The 23,994-nt window shown below is 42.4% G+C and overlaps 1 protein-coding gene across 3 annotated transcripts; it reads right to left on the reverse strand.

Moving 5' to 3' along the window:
• Positions 1–12,300: 12,300 nt before the first annotated feature.
• Positions 12,301–23,550, reverse strand: SLC39A3 (solute carrier family 39 member 3). 3 transcript variants are annotated; one of them, XM_056516526.1, is made up of 4 exons: positions 22,686–23,550; positions 20,995–21,355; positions 20,523–20,844; positions 12,301–14,806 (listed from the first exon to the last, which is right to left on the reverse strand). In XM_056516526.1, the coding sequence occupies exons 3-4, from the start codon at positions 20,727–20,729 to the stop codon at positions 14,069–14,071; spliced, it is 945 nt and encodes a 314-aa protein (XP_056372501.1). In that variant the 5' UTR covers positions 20,730–20,844; positions 20,995–21,355; positions 22,686–23,550; the 3' UTR covers positions 12,301–14,068. The 3 variants fall into 3 exon arrangements, with proteins under 3 accessions (XP_056372501.1, XP_056372496.1, XP_056372508.1); XM_056516521.1 differs by lacking the exon at positions 20,995–21,355 and having other exon boundaries at positions 22,686–23,549; XM_056516533.1 differs by lacking the exons at positions 20,995–21,355; positions 22,686–23,550 and adding an exon at positions 22,227–22,660.
• Positions 23,551–23,994: the final 444 nt, after the last annotated feature.

Consider the following 23,994-nt stretch of genomic DNA (forward strand, 5'->3'; position numbering starts at 1 on the left):
TTTCTGTCTAAGCCCTCTCTGATGACACCTGTCTCGGGAAACGCCCAGTTTAGAAGAAAATCCCCATAGCAAACCTCTTCTAAACTGGGCGTTCCCTGAGACAGGTGTCATCAGAGAGCACTTAGACAGAAAAGAACAACCTTAACTTCAGAAGCTCATAAGTACTGAAAGGATTAAGATTTTTTAATAGAAGTAATTTACAAATCTGGTTAACTTTCTGGAGCCAGTTGATATATATAAAAAAGTTTTTTCCTGGAATACCCCTTTAACAGCAGCAAGACTGGGGATTGGGGAAGTTGGACCCTGACTGTAGCTACAACTGCTTGCCTTATACCTCATGTAGAATGTCTACAATTAAAGGGGTTATCCAGGAAAAAAACTTATATATATATATATATATATAAGTTTTTTTCCTGGATAACCCCTTTAATTGTAGACATTCTACATGAGGTATAAGGCAAGCAGTTGTAGCTACAGTCAGGGTCCAACTTCCCCAATCCCCAGTCTTGCTGCTGTTAAAGGGGTATTCCAGGAAAAAACTTTTTTATATATATCAACTGGCTCCAGAAAGTTAACCAGATTTGTAAATTACTTCTATTAAAAAATCTTAATCCTTTCAGTACTTATGAGCTTCTGAAGTTAAGGTTGTTCTTTTCTGTCTAAGTCCTCTCTGATGACACCTGTCTCGGGAAATGCCCAGTTTAGAAGCAAATCCCCATAGCAAACCTCTATTAAACTGGGCGTTTCCCAAGACAGGTGTCATCAGAGAGCACTTAGACAGAAAAGAACAACCTTAACTTCAGAAGCTCATAAATAGAAGCTCATAAATTTTAATAGAAGTAATTTACAAATCTGTTTAACTTTCTAGAGCCAGTTGATATATATATATATATATATATATATATATATATATATATATATATATATATAAAGTTTTTTCCTGGAATACCCCTTTAAGAAAACCTAATTAAGAGGTAAGGCTTAAGTTCTGAGATTTCCCTTTCCAGAAGGACTTGATTCTCCAAAGATAATTCAGGTAATATTAAATGAGAGAGAAATGACCAGTGTCAAGTCATAAAGGCTTGCCTGGAGGGTGGCTCACAGATCTCATCAGATGAGTACACATATTTATGAGGTGTTTTTATTCTTAGGAATATCATAAGCAGTGCGGCATAGTTTATGGATTTTTGCCAGCAATGGGCCAATTTTACCACCTCATTGAAAGTTCCGAAAGGCATCAATGTGCAACTTTGCCTGTCCCTGCATATAGGTTTCGAGGGTATATTTTATGTTGAGATAAACAGCTTTATTATCCCCAGTTCTGTTAGTAAGATATAGTCTGCAGGCACATATAAGATCAGAATTGATCTCCTTAAAGCATTTGGTGTATTTCTAATTTTATGTAGATAGGAAGTAACATGACCTTTCATTCCCACCTTAGAGGTTGTCCAAATCAGCGCATACTTATCAACATGTTGTTTAGTGTATAGATTCTAACTGTCTAAAATCCACAGAGGTAGCTAGGTAGGAAGGAAACCTCCAATTGTAACTTTTGGGCTTAGGGGTATCAAAGGGAAATAGGAGCATGATCAGAGGTGACCAGGGGAAGTATGGCAGAGGATATGACTGAAGGATAGCAGCACAGGATCTTTAGATTGCTGTGAAAATAGTAGACCCAAGGTATTTTAGCGGCTTTTTGACTTTTGGCGATTAGGGTGAAATTGCGAAAGGCTCTGTGTCTGGTTGAAAGATCTAGTAGAGGTTGATGGCATGGTTTCAGCAAGAAATTTAGCTATTAGGAGTGGAAAGGCAAAGTTACTGCACTTTAATGCACAGTCCTGAAGCAACACTACTGAGGCCTGGTTGGTAATATTGGAAAGGTAGGCAGTCTAGAGGTGTAGACACAATGAGGGTTCTCAGCAGAGTCCAGATAAGTAGGTGCAATTACAGAAACTGAGTGTCCAATGCATGGAAGCAAGATGGCCCAAATAAAGTAGTGAAAGAGATGGGCAACTATGGGTGTTGTTTTTAACACTGGCACACCAAATAAACAGAAAAGGGGGGACAGTATGAGCCCTTTATTACTTGGGTAGGGATGCACACAGTCTTAATGTGGCATAACAGAAGAAATTATTCACTCCCCTGTGTAGCTAGAGGTCCAAGTGAGCTTACATTGGGAGTGAGTTCTATGCCTAAAGTGTGCTGGTCTCAGCAGCCACTAGGTGGCAGCAGAATCTTACGTATCTGCTACAGAGAAGGTAGTGGAGCTATAGAGAAGTGCCAGTGAGTTAAATGGAAGACATAAAAGTTTTCTTTCTGTAGGCACAACAAATTGTCCAGAGAAAGCTTCAAGCAATGGCAGTGCAGCTCCTCTGTAGCAATATATACCATGCACGCTAATAAAGTATGCTTGCACTCAACTCTGTAATAACACAGGAGAGTCGTGGTTTAAAGTGTACCTGTCAGTTCCCACACAAAAAAATAATAATATATATATGCTACTCAGTACCTTATCCTAACCATGTACATCTAATTTTTATGCCTCTTAACATCTATATTTATTATAAAAATGCCTATTTTCATAGCTCACAGTGTTAGAAATCTTCTCAGAGGAAGGGGACATGCAACCTTGTCCATGAGTCATCTCTTGTCCATGAGAAGAGTAAAATCTAGAAAAACACTGCAGCAGCACTTCCACCCAAGAAGGTCAGAATGCAAAGAGTATTTGGTTTTAATAGCTCCTTTATAAAAAAAAATAACAAAAATATCACATAGAATGGCAAGACTCATTTTAGGAGGGTAATCTCCCTTTATCAATTTGCAAGATGAGAGGTAGTACACATATGGAGTGGGTTATCCGGTTTAAATAGTGGACAATCGGCACCAAAAGTACGATTAGGGGCAGGGGTATGACTTCACAATTAGCATATTAATTAACAACAGAGGGGGTCAAGGTGAGTATTTGTATAGTGGGGCAGTGGGACAAAATTAGGAGGTGTACACAAATGGGAAGAAAACATCAGGATATGAAATATTGCTGGTAAAATACACAACTATCCATGTCCATGTATATAGATTTAAAGACGACGCGCCAAGGTAGTTCTGGCATTCAGCCAATCAATGGGCAGGGGTCGATGGCCAATCCCCTATCTCTCTAGAACTGACATCAGTGGTGTCACGTCTGGGTAGGGAAGGAGTGCACACTATTCTCGTGCACTCTCCTGTCCCTGCCTACTTACGTACCTGCCCTAGACGACAGGTCCGTAACTACGGTGACAGTCCATTCCTAAACAAGTGCGGGACAGTCAAAAAGTCAAAATAATAAACTGCAAAACAGACAAAAGGTTGGGAAAGGCTGGAGGTACAGAAATAACAGAAAACAAACCTAAACACCCACACACAAAAATACATAGTCAGAGGGCAGAGTCTAAATCTGGAGAGCATGAAGTACAGTAAAAGAGTACCAAAGGGAAGTCAAAAGCCAAGCCAAAAGTCACAAAATCAGAATAAACAGAATGAGCACAGATATAGCTAGGTAAGTTATTAAGAACTATCACAAGCAGAGAATGTCTGAAAAGGGCCTCCTTATATATGCCTGAGCTGCAACCAGGAGGACTCAGCAAGCTTAACCACATCCAGGAGCACAGAGGCATCATCCCAGCAACCAAAACAAACAACAGGGCTAGAAATCATTAACCCTATGGGTTCTGGCAGAACCAGTCATCACAAGTGGTATGGATGGCGGGGCTGTCAGAATTTTGAGGTGATCACGTGATGACTAGCGACCAATCACAGAGCTGAAGGAAACTTCATTCATTCTATGGATGGCAATGTACAGTGGCACTGTGAAGACAGTTTGAACAGAGAAAAATCTGTGTAAATAAAATCTGTGTGAATATAGATCTAGATAAAATCGAAAGGATAAACTTCTAAATAAATGATGTACATGAATCTACAATACAATAAGGATCTGTGTAAATACAGAGTATGCAGTATGTAGGGTGGTATAATATGTGGGATTAGGATTATGATGGTGGGAGGGGGGGGGAGCTTTTGATGGGGTAAGTGGTGCCAGTGATGTTGGAGGTGAAGGGCTTACATCTGTATATTCGTGCAGCACTTGCAGCCGGTTCTATTACATTTGTAGCTTCCCAAGACTTGGGGGGCGTCTTGAAGTGTGGATTGCTTAACTTTATTCTTCAACTTGCTGGGGGCGAGTATATTTTTTAGAGAGCAGTTTCTTCTGAAGGTGAAGTTGGGTCTGACAGGCAGGATATCTTTGAGGAAGGGATCAAGTTTCAGGGTCTTTCAGTGTGTATTGATGATGTTCTTGATCTGTTTATGGTCACTACTGTAGGTCATAATAAAGTTATACGTGTGTTTGGGGATGGTTTCCACTTCTATTTCTTTCCCTTTATTTTCTTCAGAAGTTCTTCTTTGAAGTGAGACAGTCTTTTTTGGGTAATTTTTTTGGCTTTGTTCTTGCTTTGGGTAGGCTTTGAAAAGTTGGTCCAGGATCAGTAAAATTACATCTTATACGTTTGTATTGTCATAATGGGATGTCATTTGTCCATTTTTTATAATGGCAGCTATTTCCATCAACGGCTTTAAAGCAGGTTTTGATTCAGTGGTCTGCAGTACAGTAAACAATGACATTAAGGTACTCAATGGAGTATTGATTGAGTAATGAGTATTGAGTGATTGAAAGTGAAATTAATGTTCCAGGAGTTGGTGTTAAGAGAATTGATGAAGGTGGCCAATTCTGTCTTAGTGCTATCCCAGATGAAATTGTCATTGTACCTTTTATACAATGTTTAAATAGTTTGTGCGGGTATAAGTGGCCCATGAACAGATTAGCTAGGCTCAGTGCGAAACAGCTCCCCATCGCATTGCTTAAAGGGGTATTCCAGTGGAAAACTTTTTTTTTTTAATTAACAGGTGCCAGAAAGTTAAACAGATTTGTAAAATACTTCTATTTAAAAGTCTTAATCCTTCCAGCACTTATTAGCAGCTGTATGCTACAGAGGACATTCTTTTCTTTTTGAATTTCTTTTTGTCTCAGCAGAGAGCACTGTGGACAAGACAAAAAATAAATTTCCTCTGTAGCATACAACTGCTAATAAGTACTGGAAGGACAAATATTTTTTAATAGAAGTAATTTACAAATCTACGAAGAAAGCAGGTATATGCCAGCGATTATGAAACTTCACCTTTATTGGAACCACGTAAAATCATCGACATGGAGAGACAAACATTTAAAATTCCAGGAATCAGCGCCAAGCATTATGCTTGGCGCTGATTCCTGGAATTTTAAATGTTTGTCTCTCCATGTCGATGATTTTACGTGGTTCCAATAAAGGTGAAGTTTCATAATCGCTGGCATATACCTGCTTTCTTAGTATCCTTGGAGGACTTCATTGCCGTGCGGTGGCCGGGTGAGCTGACTACTCTTCTACTTTGCTCTAATTTACAAATCTGTTTAACTTTCTTTCCACCGGAGTACTCCTTTAAATATGTTTCCATTAAATTGGAAGACGTTATGTAAATCAATAAAATGCTATCCAAGATGAACCGTTGTTGGGGGAGTGGCATGGTAGAATCTTTTTCCAAAAAGTGGGATACTGCAGCGATGCCGAGATGGTGATCAATGATGGTGTACAAAGATGTAATGTCCATGGTAAAAAGGCTATAATGATCTTTCCATTCGATCTCGATGATGAATTGAATGAAGTCGGTGGTGTCCGGTGTGGGTATGAGGGTAGAGTACTGACTCTCGGAAACATGGTTTCTTGAGCCTGCACATTGATACGTAGATGCCGGAAGTGGGGCCAGCAGTGGATTCTGGCAGAGCAGTACGCAGGCGCCGCAACGATCTCACACTGCTGTAAGTAATTTTCCTCATTAACCTGTTGGGTGACGAAGAGCATATGCATACGCCCTTGCGTCCTGGTACTTAAGGACGAAGGGCGTATCCATACACCCGTGGAATTTCGGTCCCTGCCGCGTGCCGGCCGGGGACCAGACCGGGGTGACTGCTGACGGCGCAAATCGCAAGTGATTCTGGGTCATTACGGGTCTATGGTGACCCGGAATATAAGGGGGATCGCGTTTGTCTAAGACACCTACGATCCACCTGAAGGGATAGGAGTGAGGTGGCAGGGGTGCCGCCCCTCCTATCCCTGCTATTGGTCATCAGAAGCGATGACCAATAGCAGATCGGGGGGGGGGGGGGTTAACTTTCGTTTTCCCCGTCCTGCCCCTCCACAATAGGCGGGGCAGAATGGGGAACCGAAGGGGACTGGGCGCCGAAGATCCACTTACCCATCCGACGGCAGCGGGCGACGGTGATCGCCGGGCGGCAATGTCATGCGGAAGAAGAGGACGGCTCCCTGGATCCTACGGAAGCCGGTAAGTTGCCTAGCAACATCTGGAGTGCTACATTCTGAGACCACTATACAGTCGTCTCTAACCTGTAGCCCTCCAGATGTTGCAAAACTTCAACTCCCAGCATGCTCAGACAGCTGTTTGTGCATGCTGGAATATGTAGTTTTGCAACAGCTGGAGGGCTACAGCTTGAGACCACTATACAGTGGTCTCTTAACTGTATCCCTCCAGATCTTGCAAAACTAAAACTCCCAGCATGCCTAGACAGCTGTTTGGGCATGCTGGAATATGTCGTTTTGCAAAAGCTGGAGGGCTACAGTTTGAGACCACTATACAGTGGTCTCTAAACTGTATCCCTCCAGATCTTGCAAAACTACAACTCCTAGCATGCCCAAACAGCTGTTTGCTGTCTGGGCATGCTGGAATTTGTTGTTTTGCAACATCTGGAGGTCCACAGTTTGAGATCACTATGCAGTGGTCTATAAACTGTAGCCCTTCAGATGTTGCAAAACTGCAAATCCCAGCATGCCCAAACAGCTAACAGTTTTCTCGGCATGCTGGGAGTTGTAGTTGCGTACCTCCAGCTGTTGCATAACTACATCTTTTAAGCAATATGGGTATGATGTATGCACAGCTTTACTTCATTCAATGCAAAGAAGATTCCCTTACTACTTCAAAGCATGTTTCTTTATTATTAGCAAGTTGGTTACTCTCACTTCGCACGGCTTCGATGTTACAAGCTGACTGGCTGGCAGAGATCTTACACACCACTGATCGGATCCAGAGGTCTGACGCTACGTTTCGGGGTACGCCCCCTTACTCATGCATCACAACATTTTAGTAAAAATTTACGACTTGTAAAAATACAAGAACATGCGAGTGTAAAGAACGAAGATTTTGAATTTTCTCCTTCACTTTGCTGCTATTCCTGTGAAACACCTAAAGGGTTAACACTCTTGCTGAATGTCATTTTAGATACTTTGAGGGGTGCAGTTTTTATAATGGGGTCATTTGTGGGGTATTTCTAATATGAAGGCCCTTCAAATCCACTTCAAAACTGAACAGGTCCCTGAAAAATTCCAATTTTAAAAATTTTTAGAAAAATTGCTGCTGAACTTTGAAGCCCTCTGATGTCTTCCAAAAGTAAAAACATGTCAACTTTATGATGCAACCATAAAGAAGACATATTGTATATGTGAATCAATATATAATTTATTTGGAATGTCTATTTTTCTTACAAGCAGAGAGCTTCAAAGTTAGAAAAATGCTAAATTTTCTAATTTTGAAATGATGCAAGTATCAACGAAAATTTACCACTACCATAAAGTAGATTATGTCACGAAAAAACAATCTCGGAATCAAATTTATAAGTAAAAGCATCCCAGAGTTATTAATGCTTAAAGTGACAGTGGTCAATTTGCAAAAAATGCTCCCGTCCTTAGGGTCATAATGGGCTCTGTCCCCAAGGGGTTAACTGACCACATAAATCCCGGTAGTGACTGCCACAGATAGTACCTCTTGAGAAAAGGGAAACCGAAACGATCGTAGGGGTCGGGGCTCAGGCTGCTATCCCACATGGGTAAGGCTATGCAAGTACTTTGATGTTACTGCTCTTCACACACACTTTGTGTAGACTATGTCTATATTTACCTGATAGTTGCCATATACATATAATGCACTAGCACTTTATGTTGTATTCACATGATTCAGCAATGTTTGGGGTTAACTATTGGTTACCCTGACAGATATTTTTGCATTGGTATATGATAGAAATACAATATAGTGCAATTTTTTTGGATAATATTTGAATCTTGATGTAAATTACCATTGCTACTTACACATATAAAAAATCTTTATTGTGCTTGGATGATTTGTGTTTGTTGATTATATAGCAACCTTTATTACCCCCTTTTTTTGTACTGGATGCCCATTATGTCACTTCTCCATTGCTGCATATAACATGTTTTTTAATTAAATATGTTTTCAATAAAGATGGAATTCTTTTTAAATGCAGATGTTGTTTGAACTCTCATTTTCTATGTACAAAAATTTATGCTTTGAGTTCCCCTGTTTCTGACAGGATTATATTCACTCCCTTATGGGTATCATGATGACACAAGGGAGACATTTTTGCAAAATACTAGGACTGTATTATTTACTAACAGGCTGGTGAAACATCTGTTATATAACATTCCTCTTCATAAGGGGTAAAAGGAGAAAAAAAAACAAAAAAACATTTGTAACTCAATTTCTCCCGAGTACGGAAATACCCCATATGTGGCCCTAAACTGTTTCCCTGAAATACGACAGGGCTCCAAAGTGAGAGAGCGCCATGCGCATTTGAGAACTATATTAGGGATTGCATAGGGGTATTCTATGCCAGTGATTCCCAAACAGGGTGCCTCCAGCTGTTGCTAAACTCCCAGTATGCCTGGACAGTTAGTTGTTTTGCAACAGCTGGAGGCTCCGTTTTGGAAACACTGCCGTATGATACATTTTTATTGGGGGGGGGGGGGGGGGGGGGACAGTTTAAGGAGGTGTATATGTAGTGTTTTACCCTTTATTATGTATTAGTGTAGTGTTTTTAGGGTTCATTCACACAGGCGAGTTTCCGCTAGGAGTTTGTGCTGTGGCAGAAAATTTGCCGCAGCTCAAACTTAAAGCAGGAAACTCACTGTAAACCTGCCCGCGTCAATGTACCCTGTTGATTCACATTGGGGGGGGGGGGGGGAGGGGCATCAAAGGTCCATTTGTCGCAAAGCTACAACTCCCAGCATGCACTGACAGACTGTACATGCTGGGAGTTGTACTTTTGAAACACCTGGTTGGAAAATCTTCAGTTAGGTTATGTTACCTGACTCAGTATGTTCCAACCAGTCTCCCAGCATATACTGATCACCGAAGGTCATGTAGTTATACAACAGCTGGAGGTTCGCAACTATAACTCCTAGCATCGTGAGACAGCCTTTTGCTTTTAGTGCATGCTGGGAGTTGTAGTTTTGCAAGATTTAGAGAGCCACGGTTTAGAAACCACCGCACAGTGATCTCCAAACTGTGGCCCTCCAGATGTTGCAAAACTACTAATCCCAACATGCACAGATAGCAAACTGCTGTGTGGGCATGCTGGGAGTTGTAGTTTTGCAAGATCTAGAGGGCCATGGTTTCGAAACCACCGCACAGTGATCTCCAAACTGTGGCCCTCCAGATGTTGCAAAACTACAGGACTCAGGACTCCCCTCGGCGATGTGCCAGGATGCCTGCTGAATGATTTCAGCAGGCATACCGGTCCAGTCCCCAACTGGCTTGCGGTGGGGTCCGGAATTCCCACGGGTGTACCCATACGCCCTACGTCCTTATGGAATCAGGATGCAGGGGTATGCATACGCAGACTGGGAGAAGAAGACAATGTAAGACAAGTCATGTATGTATAACAATTGTGATGCTTAAACAAATCTGAAAAATCCTTATAGTACATGTTTATTTTATATTACCCAACAATACAAAATAAATTATTTGGCAGGCTAAACAATGGAAAAGAAAAAGTAATAACAACCCATACAAAAACAAATGTAAAACATGCAAATGACAACTTTTACTTTGCAGTTTCCTTATCTTTGACCTTAAACACATAACTATCTCTTGTAACCCTTTTGCTCTGGCCTACCATCAGGTAAATGAGCATTCCTAGAAACGCTTGTTTGAGATAAGTTGATCGTCACTTGTTTCTCCATGCTTGTCGGCCCTTATATGCTGTAATATATATACAGTATAAAGATTTCGAGACTTATGAGCTATACATTGGGCTGAAGGAACTGACCTGTCCATGGAGAAATAAGCATTTGGTCACTGGTGCCAAACTATGTTTCAAGAAGGTATATTCTAATTGACAGGAACATAAAAGTCCTTTCCCATATGGCACAGTGGCAGCTTTCAAAAGACTTCAGCCTAACTCAAATTCAAAGGAAGTCTGGAGCTCAAAACAGTTGGGTTTTGAATAGGGTTACTGCACATACAAACTAAGAATACAGTTAAAGAGGTTTTCCAGGGAAATACTCTTGGTGGCCTATCCAAAGGATAAACCATTATTAGTTGATCGGTGGGGTGCAGCCATCCGGCAATCCCAGTGAACATCTGTTTGGGGCCCACATTACGCAGATAATGAGGTCATAAAGCAGTTGGCCCCATACTCAGTCTAGTGGCGACACCGTTTTACTGCAGCTTCAGCTGCTACTGAAGTAAATAGGAGCTAGGGCTGTAGTAATGCGATGCTGTGAATATGCAGAGTACAGAGCCAACTGCTTCTGACCGTATTCTCGATGTAGTGTGGGCAGCAAACTGCCGATTGACAGAGTTGCCGTGTGGTGGCACCCTGCCGATCAACTATTGATGATGATACCCTGTGGATAGACCATCAATAGTATTTCCTCTGGAAAACACCTTTGTTTCCACTTTTGGTTAAAGGTTAATTACTGGAAATCTGCAGCAAGTATCCTCTACATCCATGGATAACATATTATGATACAGAAATTGTCCAGGTATGTTCACACGGTGGAATGTCCATGCGGAATTCCGCAGACTTCAAGGGGATTCTTCTGCATTGCTGTGTTTTCCACGCGGAAATGACACACATTTTCAGCCATGTAACCCCGGCTTCCTATATAGTGCAAGATACTTGCTGAGAAACACCTATGCATATGTCCCAGGACAGTATACATTTCTCTGTTAGACTGACAAAAATGGACATACATTCTAAGTTGCATTTATAAATAAAGCAAATAAATAACATGCTTGCAAGAAAATATACAATAATACAATTTTATGTATTGTATTTAAATATAAAAAGATTGTTGTTGTTTGGGTATTCTTAGAAAAAAACACCAGTGACAACCATTTAATAAGCTCACATTGATAAATAATACAAATATGTTGATAAGTATACAAGAAGGTAGCTCATCTGCTTCTGCATTAAATTCATATATGAGGAAAATGTATCAAGGCTTGGATGCCAGTTTACTGCCATACAAAAGTTGCACATTTCTGTGCAACTTTTCCAGTATTTTGCACTATAATTAAGAGCACTGTGAAAAATAGCAACTTTTTACACCAAGCTCAAGGATATGTTGAGTGTTGTAAATCAATGCTGTGGTTTAGCCCCCCAATGACCAGTTCTGTTTGGCCTTAAAGTAGATCTGCAGCCCTGGACACTTATGCCCATAAGTGTCTGATCGCTGGGACCCTGGCTCCGTGCCACAGTTGACATGCCCCCTCCATATATCTCTATGGAAGAGGCAGAGATGCAGCATTCGTGTACCCCCGCCTCTCCCATAGAGCTGAATGGAGGCGGCATGTCGTCAACCTCAGTGATGTCGACGACACGCACATTAGCCTGAAGAGTCGCAACAATGCCAGGCCCCTGTACGGGAGGTTGCGGGGGGTCCCAGTGGGGGTCCTGCGGATAGAGGATAAGTGTCTGAGACTGCAGTACTCCTTTAAAGGAGTATTCCGGTGGAAAATTTGTTTTTTTAATCATCTGGTGCCAGAAAGTTAAACAGATCTAAATTACTTCTATTAAAAAAATCTTAATCCTTCCAGTACTTATTAGCTGCTTAATGCTACAGAGGTAATTCTCTCTTTTTGGAACACAGAGCTGTCTGCTGAATCACGAGCACAGTGCTCTCTGTGGACATCTCTGTCCATTTTAAGAACTGACCAGAGTAGGAGAAAATCCCCATAGCAAACATATGGTGCTCTGGACAGTTCCTAAAATGGACAGAGATGTCAGCAGAGAGCACTGTGCTCGTGATGTCAGCAGAGAGCACAGTGTTCCAAAAAGAAAAGAATTTCCTCTTTAGTATTCAGCAGCTAATAAGTACTGGAAGGATTAAGATTTTTTAATAGAAATAATTTAGAAATCTGTTTAACTTTCTGGAACCAGTTGATTAAAAAAATATATAAAAAGTTCCCCTTTTAAATGGTCACTGAGTTTTCAAAATACTTGACATGTCTGTGCCAAGCATGGTATCTCCCGACTCTGTGACGGCTAAGGTGGCCTCATAATTTAACTATGGGGTCATCATGTAGCACATGCACATAGGGAGTGGCAGTGCTCAACAGTGTGCTTTTTTCCACAGGTTCTAATGATCAGTCATGGTCTGAACACACAGATTACAATTTTGAAGCTCAAACATTTGTTTTACAATTGCGAGCATTTTTCTTTTCTTTTTTTTTTGTACTAGAAAATGTTACAATGCGATCTTCTGACTGCTTATGTAATGTTATGTGACACTCAGTACACCAAAGCAGTATTGCCTGTCAGTAAAACTTACAGGGAATCTATTAGGCCTTGCCTTCACTCGGCCTTTTAGCTGTACAGCTATTAAAGGCAGGGCAGGGGGAGGGCTGCCCAAAAAAAAGAAAGAAAGAAAGAAATTAAAAAATAAAAATTATTTCATCTGATAATTCCTTTAAACTAATGAATATATCGCTAGAAGTAGTGATTTTAAGTGTAATACACTTAGGGGACTTTTGGGTTTAGGCTAGAGACTGTAGCAGGGGTTTTCTATCTTTCACAGATGAGAGCCTCAACAGTTTGAAAATTATATCTAGTCCTCACTACAGGTCAAAGGAAATTACTCAATATATTTTTAATATGTCCGTGGACAGTCTTCTTTTTCATCATTATATGGTCCCCCCAGGTCTAGTGTTTCCTTTCAGGTCCTGATGACGTTCATTCCTTTGCGGCTTGAGGCTGCAGCTGGTATCAGGGGGCTTGGCTATTTCCCTGATGACGTTTACGTTCCATCTGTACGTCCCGACGTGCCGGTGTCCCGTGATCTCAGCAATCTGCGGAATGTGAGAACGCAGGGCACGTCTGGACTTGCAGATGGACCACAAATGTCATCAGGGGGCTGGCTTGCGAGGAAATACAAGAAATAGCCAAGCCCCCTGATACCGGCTGCTGCCTCGAGCCGTAAAGGATTGTGAGACGAACGTCATCCATTTCTTACGGAAACGCTAGACCTGGGGGACCACAAAAAGAAGACTCTTCAGATTCCAAATGGGCACTTGCTGTACAAAGGTAAAAAAAAAAAAAAAAAACAATGTATGACCAGACAGATGTTAAAAGTCTAAAGAAGTTGTCTGGGGACTAAGTTTCATGTGAAAATGTCCGGCTATTGATAGAAGAGCGCAAATTTCATACATTTTTCACACACAAAAATGAGTCCCTGGACAACCTGTTGAAACACCCTAAAATATTTTGCTTTATATATTTTGGGGGAGATTAAAAACTGTCCAGAGGAAAAGTTGCTAAGTTGCAAAAAGCAACCAATCAGATCACTTTTATTTTGCAGAGGCATTTTCAAAAATGAAAGTAGTAATCTGATTGGTTGCTATGGGCAACTCAGCAACTTTTCCTCTGGACAGGTTTTGATAAATCTCCCCTTTATGTACAATAACAGCCGCTTTTATTAACTATGTTATTTAGGAACACATGACGATAGCCTACATATTTATGAGTTAATAAATACATGTCCTTTAAAGTCAAAGAAATGAATAAAACAAATGCCTAAATGCTACAAATAGATTCTTAAATAAAAAAAAAACGAGGACCAACTTTATGATAAATTTCATCTAAGGAATGTACACATATAAATAATTTTCTAGAACTACTTTCCATCCACGGTTACCATTTGAAAAAGACAAGTACCGCAAGAACAGTGTATCCAAGAACCAAGAAAAGGACTTTCAGTAGGCGGTCATGCTTATCCTCCAGTTCCTTTACCAAAATTTCAAAAAACGTAACAAACAGGAATGTTCCTCCTGCAATTCCCTGTAGCAAAGCAGAGGCAATACTGCTGGCCAGATTCTGGGCACTCTGAATTGCCATTCCAATGGCTATACCAATGGGAATCATGATGCTCACTAGAACAGCCATCTTAGCTGCATTTCGAAGCAGTATATTTATCTTCGCCATGCTGACTCCAAGTGCAACTGCAACCAATGTTTCATGAATAACAACCCCAATGAACAGGCTTAGCACTTTATCACCCTCCTCCTGTAGGCCAAGTGCTAGGCCCTCAAAGATGGAGTGGGCAGAGAGTGCAAACACCAGGCTGAAGAGTCGAAGAGGACTTGAATTGGACAGCTCTTGAATATTTAGGCCATGAGAGTGGTGACTGTGGCCAACTTCATATAAATTATGGCCTCTGTTAGAAGATATGAAGGGGCTTTCATATTCAGAGTCGCTGCCCGCGTCAGATCCTGCATTAAACGTTTCCATGTCAATGAAAGAAGGCTTCTCTTTCCGGAATGTTAGAATAGCTTGTTCCACAAAGACTGTAAGGAAAAATCCAACCAGCATTATAGTCTCTGCTAGTGGGTAATCAGTATTGATGTTCCCTATCTTCAGAACCTCCTCCAACTAGAAAAAGGAAAAACAACAATACCCAAAATTCTGTTAGGGCAATAAAGCTACGTGGAAACAGATCAAGCTGTAAATACTACACAAAGACAATTCTTTTCAGGTTATATAGCTACATAGTACAAATAATAACTACATCATCACCATTATACAGGGAGTCACATGATGGAAGTGGAAATATTCGGGGAGATTTATCAAAGTTGTCTATTTCCCGCATCAATATAGACCAAACTACAGAGGGTTAGGTCGGTCTATTGTGCGCACAACTCTTGATAAATTCTGCGCACTGACTTCAGGATCTATGCTTTAGACTGTATTTAAACCTTCTCCAACATGGTCTGACATTTCAGCGTACTTTTGCGCGATGCGACTTTTAGCCAAATAGTCGCTATTGATAAATTCAGCACCAATGCATTTTTCTGTCTAAAATAGACTAGAATGCATCATGTTCTAAAAATCCTCTAAAGCAGAAGTCGCACGTATTTAGACTGCGACATCCTGTGCCGCAATTTTAGATGGGAAAAACCAGTCTAAATCCTTTGATAAATCTCTCCCATTGAGAGTATATTTAAACAGAATTTGCCATTAGGTCACTAGCCATTTTTTATTTTGCACTAAAGCTTATATGTATCAAATAAAACTATTTTGTTGTGGCTACTGCAACCAGATAAAAAATGTTATTTGATTAATTGAAACCAAAAGAAAGCAAATATCTACAATTAATCTAGTATGAATTACACATATCACACAACCTACATTTGCATTATGTAATAAATGCTTATTTGCACAGCAAAATTAGGGTTCAGGGATGTTGGAATTGTATCGCCCGACACCCGGGACATGCGGTTCCGGGCAGGTGAACTCATTAGGCATTTAGCCTGACGGGGAAAGAGTGTCTTGCCCCGTCACTAAACTGCTATACACCGCACTGTATGCTGCAGCCTATAACGAGCCTTCCTGGCAGAGGTGTGCGCAGGGTGCTGACGTCCTGTGCGGCGCGTTCGATGATGTCACTCACTGCTCGCACCTCTGCCAGGAACTCCCCGCAGGGAACAGGGAGATGTAAGTAGCAGTGAGTTACTCAAACTTGGCTACTTACTATAAAAAGGGAGGACCTGCCTACCACTAAGGGCTAACCTATCTACTTAGGGCAGGGCTTCCCAACCATGGTGCCTCCAGCTGTTTTAAAACTACAACTCTCAGCATACCCGGACAGCCGAAGGCATGCCGCATGCTAGGAGTTGTAATTTTGCAACAGCTGGAGTCACCCTGTTTGAAACTCAGGGGGTATAGTTGTTTAAATGGGAGCCCTACCTGCCGGGGGTCATATCTATCTGGGAGCCATTCTACTTACTGGGAAGCCCCACCTAATAATCAGGTATGGCTCCCCAGTAGGGAGACAGGCCCCCAGATAGATATGACCCACATCAGTGATGGGAGTCATATCTATCTGGGGCCTGTCTACCTACTGGGGAGCCCTATCTGATGGGAGTCATATCTATCTGGGGGCCTGTGTACCTACTGGGGAGCCCTATCTGATGGAGGTCATATCTATCTGGGGGCCTGTGTACCTACTGGGGAACCTACCTGATGGGGTTTCATATCTAATTGGGGGCCTGTGTACCTACTGGGGAGCCCTACCTGATGGGAGTCATATCTATCTGGGGGCCTGTCTACCTACTGGGGAGCCCTATCTGATGGAGGTCATATCTATCTGGGGGCCTGTGTACCTACTGGGGAGCCCTATCTGATGGAGGTCATATCTATCTGGGGGCCTGTGTACCTACTGGGGAGCCCTATCTGATGGAGGTCATATCTGTCTGGGGGCCTGTCTACCTACTGGGGAACCTACCTGATGGAGTTTCATATCTAATTGGGGGGCCCGTGTACCTACTGGGGAGGCCTACCTGATGGGGTTTCATATCTATCTGGGGGCCTGTCTACCTACCTGATGGGGGTCATATCTATCTGGGGGTCTGACTACTGTCAAGCCCTACCTGATGGAGGTCATATGTATCTGCAGACCTGTCTATATATGGGGGGAGGGGGGGACATATCTATCTGGGGCATTATTTACTTACAAGGGGAGCCCTACCTGCCTACCTATCTGATGAGGGGATGTACCTACCAGATGAAGGGACATACCTTCCTGAAGTGGGGACTACCTACTTAATGGGGCGGACTTACTTATCAGGGGCCCATTCCACCTAATGGGGTGACATACTGGTCTGCTTATGAAGTTTCTATTAATAAAGACCTTATTTACATACTATTTTGGTTGAAATTATTTTATGTACCAGGACAAGTGGATTGTCATGAGGGACAAGTGGTTTTTTAATTATAAATATAAACATATCAAAAGGTTATTACAAAGAAATTTCCCCCATCATCTACATTATACCCAGTATTGCATCTATAACAAGGGGACATCTTCTATATCTAGAATAAAAGAAGGTTCCACCATCATAGGAATTCTTTAATGTTGGAGCAGTGAGACCATGGAGCTCTCTGCAGGCGGAAGGGATTATGGTAAACCCATTAAAATAGTATTATAGGTAACTTTAAATCAGTACTTTAAGTCATAGTTACTAGATAACTGGAAATGGGTTGTTGATGCAGGGATTTATTCTGATTTGGGAAAGAATCTTTTTACCCCCCACGATGAGGAAAATTGGATTTTACCTCATGAGGTAGATTCAGTACATTTACTAGTTAGGTAGGACTCCTGTGGAGATAACAAATACTCAGCCCATAATACCCTATGGGCGCCATGTTGACCTTTTAACATGTTTTTTTATTTTATTTTTCAAAAGCCCTGCAGACTTATTGATACAGTGATCCTCTTCTGTGGCCCACACAGCTCTGCCCTACTCAGTCCCCCACCCTGTATGCAGCCGAACGCTCATTTGTCCATACATGACTGCCTAGCGAGGAGTGGGATACACGTCACTATACCTCCTCCAATGAGCCCCTCGCATGAGTGTAGTGTACTGCTATGGAGGAGGTTCTACCATAAGGAACCATATACGAATGAATGAGAGTCCTGGCTGTATACAAGATCTGGGGATAGAGTGGAGGCGGAGCTGCATCATTATACAGAACAGTGTGGTCATTGAATCTAAGTCATCTATTATACTCGCTTCTTGGCTTTAGGAAAAAACATTTTAAAAGGTGGCCAACCTCAGGGGTACTCCAGTGGAAAACTTTTTTTTTTTTTTTTTTTTTTTTTATCAACTGATGCCAGAAAGTTAAACAGATTTGTAAATTACTTCTATTAAAATTCTTAACCCTTCCAGTACTTAGTAGCTGCTGAATACTACAGAGGAAATCATTTTCTTTTTGGAACACAGAGCTCTCTGCTGACATCACAAGCACAGTGCTCTCTGCTGACATCACAAGCACAGTGCTCTCTGCTGACATCTCTGTCCATTTTAGGAACTGTCCAGAGCAGCATATGTTTTCTATGGGGGATTTTCTCCTACTCTGGTCAGTTCTTAAAATGGACAGAGGAGTCAGCAGAGCGCACTGTGGTCATGATGTCAGCAGAGAGCTCTGTGTTCCAAAAAGAAAAGAATTTCCTCTGTAGTATTCAGCTGCTAATAAGTACTGGAAAGATTGAGATTTTTTAATAGAAGTAATTTACAAATCTGTTTAACTTTCTGGCACCAGTTGATAAAAAAAAAAAAGTTTTCCACCCGAGTACCCTTTTAACATCCTTCTGTATATGTAGGGTACATAGAGGCGATTCCCCACAAAGACTACCTTCGCTGGACCAGATTGTTTCCAAGAACAATGCTATTGGGGTAAATAGAGGTGCAGAAACACACTAATTGAATCAAATTGCATACACCACAAGAAGAAAATGCAGTACTAAAAAACTACAAATAAGTAGGTAGCTGGCACATATTGTGAAAGCAGTCATACAGGCATAAAATGTGGCAATGAAATTCAGTGTAGCATAGACACACATCCCGTCCCTGTCATCCTTTGCATTTTTTTATGCTTATATATTATATTTTATTTATAATTAATTACCGTATATACTCGAGTATAAGCCGAGTTTTTCAGCACGATTTTTCGTGCTGAAAACACCCCCCTCGGCTTATACTCGAGTGAACTCTCCGCCCTCAGTGGTCTTCAACCTGCGGACCTCCAGAGGTTTCAAAACTACAACTCCCAGCAAGCCCGGCAGCCATCAGCTCTCCGGGCTTGCAGGGAGATGTAGTTTTGAAACCTCTGGAGGTCCGCAGGTTGAAGACCACTGCGGCATTCGACATCATCCAGACCCCTCTCACCCACTTTAGTTCTGTACTCACCTCCGCTCGGCGCTGGTCTGGTGCTGCAGGACTGTCCGGTGGGGAGGTCGTCCGGTGGGATAGTGGTTCCGGGCTGCCATCTTCTCCGGGGAGGCCTCTTCTCCACGCTTCGGGCCCGGCCCCGGAATAGTCACGTTGCCTTGACGACGACGCAGAGGTACGTTCATTACCAACGTCCCTCTGCATCATCGTCAAGGCAACGCCTCTATTCTGGGCCCGAAGCGCGGAGAAGAGGCCTCCCCGGTGAAGATGGTAGCCCGGAACCACTATCCCACAGGACGACCACCCCACCGGACAGTCCTGCAGCACCGGACCAGCGCCGAGCGGAGGGGAGTACAGAACTAAAGAGGGCTGGATGATGTCGAAGGCCGCAGTGGTCTTCAACCTGGGGACCTCCAGAGGTTTCAAAACTACAACTCCCAGCAAGCCCGGACAGCCGATGGCTGCCCGGGCTTGCTGGGAGTTGTAGTTTTGAAACATCTGGAGGTCCGCAGGTTGAAGACCATGATGATGACATGTGGTGATGATGACAAGGGGATGATGAAAGGGGGGAGGGGTGGGATTATGACAAGGGGATGATGAAGGGGAGGGGATTATGGCAAGGGGATGATGAAGGGAGGGGTGTGTGGAATGATGAAGGGGGGGTGCGATGATGACAAGAGGATGATAACAAGGGGATGATGAAGGGGGGTGGGGATGATGAAGGGGTGTGTGGGATGATGACAAGGGGATGATGAAGGGGGGATGATGATAGGCGGTGATGATGAAGGGGGGGATGATGACAGGGTGATGATGACGAGGGTGTTAATGACGGGGGTCTGGATGATGACAGGGGGGGATAATGTATTTCCCACCCTAGGCTTATTTTCCTGGGATTTTGGGGTGAAATTAGGGGCCTCGGCTTATATTCGGGTCGGCTTATACTCGAGTATATATAGTATACACATTATCAAATTGCGCTATTGATTATTATCATTTTTATGTATGCTATATAGCTATATACTATTTCTTCATTTGTGTATGATATATGTACTCTTTTTTTGTAATCTAAATAAAAATTATACATTTTATTAATTTGATGTTTATTGGTTTTATTAGATTTTTTATTTATTCATTTTATTACATATATTTTTATTCTTAGTAGGTTTACCCTATACGCTGTAGTGGCATATTTATAGGCTATATAGACACACAGGCAAACAAAAGCTAGATGTGCGCATACTCTTTTGCAGTGTTTCCGAACCAGGGTGCCTCCAGCTGTTGCAAAACTACAATTCCCAGCATGCCCGGACAGCCGAAGGCTGTCCGGGCATGCTGGGAGTTGTAGTTTTGCAACAGCTGGAGGCACCCTGGTTCGGAAACACTGGTATATTGAAAGGTTTATGAAGATAGCTTAATACCTTTTCTCTCACTGCAGGTAGAAGTGCATTAAAACAAGTAGCCAAGAATACACCTCCAGCAAAAGAATTGCACAAGGCAAGAATCCTATGAGAGCGAGAAGCCTTCTCACCGTCGGCCTCAATAATCTTGACAGGCAGCAGAGAACCCAACATCATCAGCACAAACACTGTCACCAAGCACAGAAGCTTTGCCACTATAAGATTCATTCTGATGGCCGAGGTCTTTGTACAGGATGCAGAGAAGAGGGTCAGGCTGGGATGCTAACAGCTTCGGGACAGAAAGGAAAGAGATGGCTACTTCCAGTCATGTCTTTTTCGGGAACTACAATAAAAAGAACAAGAGGGACAATCAATAGAATACGTGTGCAAGTAAAGAAACAGGACAGGACTCAATGACATTGAAATATTCTGCTACTAATATATATGAGAATCACCATCTCTGCTAGGTGTCATAGAACAGCTGAAATCCTACCTTAGACTTGTCACTTGTTTAGAGATGGATACAAGCAATGACACAAATACAATACAAATAGGTCAGCGGTGAACTCCTACAGTCATCACAATACCTAGAAAAGAGAATTGTTAGCAGCCTACATCAGTGTTTCCCAACCGGTGTGCCTCCAGCTGTTGCAAAACTGCAACTACCAGCAGGCTTTGGCTGTCTGGGCATTCTGGAAGTTTTAGTTTTGCAACAGCTGGAGGCACACTGGTTGGGGAACATTGGTGTAGATATTCCTCTGCCGGCGGCTCCTGGACTCCATACAATTGTAGTCAATTTTCAGCTTGTGGATGTAAATGGGGATGTTCCCATTTAGTGAAAGTCAATAAAGATCCTGTAAATAATAAGGAATGAAAACAACAAGAACAACATCAATTTGCAATAAATCAGCTTTATTTTAAATAAAACTGGAAACATCCTTTTAAAAGCTTTATTGCAAACATTTCAACTTAACACTTGGACCAAAACTTTAAAACATCAGGTCTTCCAAAGCTCACAATTAGAGATGAGCGAACTTACAGTAAATTCGATTCGTCATGAACTTCTCGGCTCGGCAGTTGATGGCTTTTCCTGCATAAATTAGTTCAGCTTTCCGGTGGGCTGGAAAAGTTGGATACAGTCCTAGGAAAGAGTCTCCTAGGACTGTATCCACCTTTTCCAGCCCACGGGAGCACCTGAAAGCTGAACTAATTTATGCAGGAAAAAGTCATCAACTGCTGAGCCGAGTAGTTCCTGACGAATCGAATTTACTGTAAGTTCGCTCATCTCTAGCAATAAGCTCCCCACCCCACGGAAATGGTGGAGCAGAGTCAGGCGGTTAGTATGCCACAAGTAAATGGGGTTTTTAAAGTGCTAAATGACTTTAGAACATTGATTTCACACTAACACACAGAGTCCAGCCCGGCCCAAAGCAGTTCAGGATATAAGAACTGGCATCAAGGTAGGCAGATGGGCTATTTTCACTTATTTGAATACACAACTGATGTTTATAAAGGGTTAAACGACTTTGGGCCACTGGTCTCATAGTGTGAAAGCAGACAGGCGAGCCCTGCAGGGAAAGCAGGTTAGTTTAAAGCAGTGAATCCCTCATGTTTCCACAGTGCCCAAAGTCATTTCATCCTTTGAAAACACCAGTTTTAAACCAGCCCTCTCTAATGCCAAGTTATATACCCAGCAACACCTGGGACCAGGCGAGACTCACTTACCCCTATGGGCCAGGATCTGCATCCATGGATGAGGAGGGACAGAGGAGACACCCTTCACCATACCCAAGAAGGTGCAGTAGTGATCTCACATGGCAGTGCTAAGTGTCTGACATACCAGAGGATGCACAACAAAAATTGCCTGACTGCCCATATGGGTGCCAGTTTACACCCAGAACAGCTTTGGGCCAGACTGGACTAATTGGAGTCAGATAAAGGCAAATGTAAGTTTAGTGGCCCAGTGAATAAAATGATACATGCTGTTGATGTAGCTGCTGCAGCCAATGTTATGGGTGTGTTATAGATCCCCACGTCCTGTCCTATATTACTAAGGTTCCTATGGTAGGAATGAGGAGTGAGGCAGGAGCTGTCCTCTGGGCACTGCCCTTCAGCCAATCCCATAACACCCCACACTGAGCCTATGTCCCTCCCGTATACACAGCCTTATAACCCACAATGTACCGTAGGGACTGTCCCCTGTCACCCGTGTTAGTGACGAGCCTTCTCCCCGCAGGTGACATTTCTGTCTCAGATCCGGTCACGTGGTAATCTTTTTCCCGATAACAACCACCGGCAGCTTTGACCTTTCCAGGAAGCAACCCTCGGTGGGCTCAGGACACGCCCTCTAAACATGCTCTGATTGGCTGAATGTGATGTCATCGGTCTGAGGCTTGTCATTCGCATAGGGTCTGGCTGCAGAGTGGAGCTCTAGTCTAAACATGTGACCTCCACTCCAATTTATTTTAAATTTTTTTTTTTTTATGACCCTTTCACGCTCTCCTACTGCTGAGCTCCGCCCACTCCTGTCACATGATCATCGTCATCCTTCAGTCACAAGCTCTTCCGTCTTGCTTAGCTCGGTAGCAGAAGGACTCTGGTGACGTCAAAACACCATGTGACTGGTTGATCACACGGTACAGAAAGCAGCAAAGTGGGAAATCCAAATGAGCTGATCCTGCGGCCAGTGTATTGTGACTGGAGCACTCAGGCTTCCTCTTCCGCCAGAGCAGGGTGGCAACCTTTTCTGGGCTCCTGAATGAACAGTATACTTATTCAGGGCTCTGGGAAAGCTGTAGGAGCTGGAATGGCGCCCATATTCTCAAAAGTGTATATATATTTTTCTTACCAAGTTTCATGGAATCTGTCATGCAAAGTTTGCTGTGGAATTATATTTGGATCTTTAATATAGTTTTAAATAACCCTCACCCCACCATAGATTTTATTGGGGGGATCCAAGCAGAAAGCAACTTGTCACTTCTTTTCTGAAGAAACAGTTTTTGAAAATGACAACATTTTTAATGTAGATGTCTCTTAATAAAATGAATGAGAGATCGCTTTTGGTGCTAAATTGTGGTTTAGTGTATTTTTTGGTGCAGTTTTGGGGTACATACATATTACTGTTAATGTTTATTTTTTTTTATTATAGAAAAAAGCCTATTTTTCAGTATTTGGTTTATTTTTTAAACCATTTATGTGTCGCATGTAATATCTGTTACAATAATTCTTTAGGTTATTACAGATGTGTTATCATATTTTTTTGTAAACTACGCAATATGTTTTAGACAAAAAAAAAACAAGGTGCTGATAGTTTTTTGGTTGGTCAGGGTGAAGTAATGGGGTGTTAAAGGGGTAGTCCAGTGCTGAAAAACGTATACCCTATCCTAAGGAGAGGGGATAAGTTTCTGATCGCGGGGAGTCTGACCATTGGGGCCCCCTGTGATCTCCTGTACGGGGCCCCGGCACACGGGAAAGGGGCGTGTTGACCACCGCC

This window comes from Hyla sarda, chromosome 1 (genome assembly GCF_029499605.1).
Source record: "Hyla sarda isolate aHylSar1 chromosome 1, aHylSar1.hap1, whole genome shotgun sequence".
Lineage (NCBI taxonomy): Eukaryota > Metazoa > Chordata > Amphibia > Anura > Hylidae > Hyla > Hyla sarda.

What these genes read in the sequence shown, in the direction of transcription:
- SLC39A3 (XM_056516526.1), bottom strand. Translation starts at nt 20,729, where the DNA reads ATGAATCTTATAGTGGCAAAGCTTCTGTGCTTGGTGACAGTGTTTGTG. An exon ending in TACCTGCAGTGAGAGAAAAG is followed by an intron (nt 14,807 to 20,522) that starts GTATTAAGCTAT and finishes TCCTTTTTCTAG; the next exon opens with TTGGAGGAGGTTCTGAAGAT.